The sequence below is a fragment of the Mandrillus leucophaeus genome, unplaced genomic scaffold (assembly GCF_000951045.1).
Source record: "Mandrillus leucophaeus isolate KB7577 unplaced genomic scaffold, Mleu.le_1.0 Scaffold786, whole genome shotgun sequence".
Lineage (NCBI taxonomy): Eukaryota > Metazoa > Chordata > Mammalia > Primates > Cercopithecidae > Mandrillus > Mandrillus leucophaeus.
In genome coordinates, this window is record NW_012108541.1 from 453,776 (window position 1) to 458,279 (window position 4,504).

A 4,504-nucleotide genomic window follows, 5' to 3' on the forward strand; every position below is an offset into this window, starting at 1 on the left:
GTTCTACCTTTGATTATCTAATGCTTAAATGTGGTTTTCTCTGTATTTATCTTGCTTGGAGTTTACTGAGCTTCTTGGATTTGTGGGTTGATATATTTCATCAATTTGGGGAAATTTTTGGACATTATCTCCTCAAAGATTTATTCTGCTTTATTCTTTTTCTCCTCTATTTCTGACACTCCAGTAAGATATATTAGTATAAAATTGTCCCAAAATCTCAGACACTCCTTTATTCACACTTTTCTTCCTTTGTTTCAATTTGGGTCATTTCTATTAAGCTGTCTTCAAACTTGTTAATTCCTCTGCCGTGTCCAGTCCAGTGAATGAATTTATCACTGACGTATTTTTTATCTCTTAACATTTCTACTTGGTTCTTTTTGTTTGTTTGTTTTTTATTTCTTTCTCTTTTTTTTGAGATGGAGTCTTGCTCTGTCACCTAGGCTGGAGTGCGGTGGCACAATCTTGGCTCACTGCAACCTCTGCCTCCTGGGTTCAAGGGATTGTCCTGCCTCAGCCTCCCTGGTAGCTGGGACTACAGGCGTGTGCCACCACGCCCAGCTAATTTTTTGTATTTTTAGTAGAGACGATGTTTCACTGTGTTAGCCAGGATGGTCTCGATCTTCTGACTTCATGATCCGCCCGCCTTGGCCTCCCAAAGTGCTGGGATTACAGGCGTGAGCCACCGTGCCCAGCCTCCACTTGGTTCTTTTCTATCTCTGCTGAAATTTCCTATCTGGTCGTGCATGTTTTCTTCATCATGTTTATTATAATTATTATAACATCTGATAATTTCAACATGTATTCCATTTTGGGTTACATTTTTCTTTACCTTTTATTTTAAATACACTTAATTATTTTGCCATAATGTTCTATCATGTTTGTTGTCTAAAGTCTAGCTATGTATTCCCGTCTTATTCCTGTCCTTTGTTCCTTTTCCCTCCCCTGCTCGTTTAAAAATATGTTCTCCCCCTGTCTGATACTCTGTATGGATGACTAAAAGTTGTTTTTCAAGAAGCTTAATTTGTAGAAATAATGTTGGATGTTTATCTAAAACAAGGACTCATGCTTCTAGCAACTATAACTACATGTATCCATTCAGCAGAATAGTACTGAAAAGTATTCAGCTTAGCAACTTTTTAATGGCTTTGTTCTTCTTCTTTAGGTTGAATCTCCAGTGATCTGTAAAATCTTAGATACAGCAGATGAAAATGGACTTCTTTCTCTCCCCAACTAAAGGATATTCAAGTTAGGGGAAAGAAAAGATCATTGAAAGCCATGATAATTTCTGTCCGACCGTGTCTCATTATAGAGTTCTCAGCCATTGGACCTCTTCTAAAAGATCGTATAAAATGACTCTCAAACACTTTGTGAATATATATGTGTATATAAGAGGTTATTGATAAACTTCTAAGGCAGACATTTGTCTCGCTCTTTTTCATTTTTATTGTGTCTTATAAACTGATTGTTTTTCTTTGCTTGGATACTGTGATTCCAAAATAAATCTCATCCAAGCAAGTTAGAGTCCAGCCTAATCAAATGTCATAATTGTTGTACCTATTGAAAGTTTTTAAATAATAGATTTATTATGTAAATTATAATGTATATAACTAGCTAATGAAGTAAAATTCATGAAGAAAGAAATTGATAGGTTTAAATGAGAGACCATGTAAAATATGTAGATTCTAGTGCCTGAAATCCTTTCAACAGATTTTTATATAGCAACTGCTCTCTGCAAGGTGTTAAAGTAGAAAGTGGGCACATGGTAGAGGGTCACATGGGAGTTGTCCTCACCCTTGTTAATCTTAAGAAACTCTTATTTATAATAGGTTGCTTCTCTCTCAGAACTTTTATCTATTTTTTCTTCTTATGAGTATGTTTACTCTCAGAGTATCTATCTGATGTAGACACTTGGTGATGCTTCTCTGAGACTCAGAATGGTTTGCTCTAACAAAACACTGTGCTGTCTATCCCTTGTACTTGCCTACTGTAATATAGATTTCACTTCTGAACAGTTTACAGCACAATATTTATTTTAAAGTGAATAAAATGTCCACAAGCAGTGTTGTCATGTAGTCAATGGCAGATTATGAAATTCCTTTATTTTTTCCATTATCCTGTTGTACACATTTTAAACATACATATCTGAACAAGAACAGAAAAGGGTCATAAGAGTCGTTTCCTCCTTTTCAGTAGTTCTGGCCAAAGATAGTTTAAGAAAAGGCTAATATAATTGACTATTTTAGGGTTATTTATAGATTTTAGTAGGAAGCAGCACATAGAGAAAGAGCATGAACTTTGAATTCAGACCTAGGTCAAAATCCTTTTTTTCTTCTCTCTCTCTATCCAGAGATGGGGCTGCTCAGGCTGCTCTGAACCCCTGGGCTCAAGCAGTTTTCCCACCTCAGCCTCCCGGATAGCTGGGACTACCAGGCACACGCCAACAAGACCACTGCAAAATCCTCTCTTTAACTTACTGTGTACAAGAGAGGAAAAACAAAACACACCCAAAACAGCACAGAACACTAGGTCACCAAAATGTGTGGTTTTACTTCTTCACGCCAACCAATTTTCTGACACCAGTTGGGTGTCCTACAGTTCAGTTCTGACACTCGTCTACTTGGAGTTGACATCAGACCCACAAGTAAAGGACTCAGTTGCACAAGACTGCTTCCACTTACTTCAGATGCCAATTGCAAGTCTGGGCATCTAGTACTTTTGACCAATCAGCTATAAATCAGGGGTTCCATGACTCCCTTTTTGGGTTTAATAATTTGCTAGAACGCCTCACAGAATTAAAGGAAACACTTCACTTATGTTTACCAGTTTATCATAAAGGATACAATTCAGGGACGGCCAGATGGAAGAGCTGCATAAGGCAAGGTATGGCAGGGTGGGAGGCAAGGGGGTGCCTGCAGACCTTCTAGGCTTCCTCTGGGTATGCCACTCCCCCAACACTAGATTCGGGAACCTGGAAGCTCATCAGATCCCAAGAGTTACAGAGTTTGATTTTCAGACCCCCCTCCCTCTTTCCTTCCCCGAGGTCAATAGGTGGGTCTGAAAGTTCCAACCGGCTAATCAGTCACTTGGTCTTTGTAGTAAGCCATGATAATCGGGATGTAGTAAGCCACATCCTGAGGCTATCTAGGGGCTCCGCCTAAGTAACCTCATTAACATAAACTATCCAGCACAAATTCTATCCAGATAGCCATAGGGTGATCAAAAAGGGCTCCTTACAAGTAAGACATTCCCATCACTTGGGAAGTTCCTAGGGTTTTAGGAGCTCTGTGTTAAGAACCTGAGACAAACACCAAATTTCTTATTATAACACATACTAGCTATGTGATCCTAGACATGTCAGTGAACGTCTTTTAGTCTCTCTTCCTCTTTTGTGAAGAGAATACTTACTTCATAAAGTGGTTATATCAGTGCATGAATTTTACTGTGTGTAAAAAGTCTTGTCCAGTACTTGATACCAGTATGTGTTAACTTCCTTTTATTGGCATTTGTCTCCTGTTAACATAAGAAGATCAAAGCCATTAAAATACTTTTTCTTGAGATGGAGTCTCGCTCTGACGACCAGGCTGGAGGGTAGGGGCACAATCTCAGCTCACCACAACCTCTGCCTCCTGGGTTCAAGCGATTCCCTTGTCTCAGCTCGCTGCGTAGCTGGGATTACAGGCGTATGCTACCATGCCCAGCTAGTTTTTGTATTTTTGTATAGATGGGGTTTTGCCATGTTGGCCAGACTGGTCTCAAACCCCTGACCTCAAGTGATCTGCCTTCCTTGGCCTCCCATAAGTGCTGGGATTACAGGCGTGAGCCATCACACCAGGCCAAAATTCATTTCTTTAATGAATTACAGAATCATTATATCAATTAGTTAAAATAACATAACTACCCTCATATTTAGTATAGGTGATAGGGGAGGGAGTTAATTAGTTCAGTGCCAGAAGATACGTTGAGAATATATAGAACAAATTCTGTCTTAGAAGAGGGGGAAAAAAATCATCTTTTAAAAACTGTACTGCAATAGTTTACTAGGGAAGAGTCTCAAAAACAGAATTCATTATTTTAAAATGAAAAAGATTTTATATGAATGAGTCAGGCTTCTAGTTGAGTACATGCCTAGCTACTCAGTAGGCTGACACTGGAGGATGACGTGAGCCCAGGAGTTAAAGGCTGTAGTGCACGATGGCACCTGTGAATAGCCACTGCACTCCAGACTGGGTGACATGGCAAGACCCAGTCTCAACAAAAAAATAGTTCTCTGTCTTAACTAACACAGCTCAGACTTCTTTGAGGGTAGGTGCTAGTCCAGGTATCTCCATATCTGTTTTAAATCTTGAGTCCCCTATCAGTATATCAGTAGTCTTTGAAATCTCATTTGCTCTCCAGCTTACTTGCTACTAACTCTGTGATACAATCATTCTGTATAAGCAGGCTGAATTGCTAATAGGGAAGGGAAATGGCTCAGCTATAATGTGTCTAATGCATTTTGAGAAGT

At 39.2% G+C, this 4,504-nt stretch overlaps 1 protein-coding gene across 3 annotated transcripts in view; it reads left to right on the top strand.

Annotated features, from left to right (window-relative positions):
* Positions 1-2,072, top strand: part of ERLEC1 (endoplasmic reticulum lectin 1) — a 32,277-nt gene extending 30,205 nt beyond the window's left edge. For all 3 annotated transcript variants that reach the window (XM_011967074.1, XM_011967075.1, XM_011967076.1), the window contains one exon: positions 1,163-2,072. In XM_011967074.1, the coding sequence (XP_011822464.1) occupies positions 1,163-1,234 (72 nt within the window). In that variant the 3' untranslated portion in view covers positions 1,235-2,072. The remainder of the gene's footprint in view (positions 1-1,162) is intronic.
* The last annotated feature ends 2,432 nt before the right edge of the window (positions 2,073-4,504 follow it).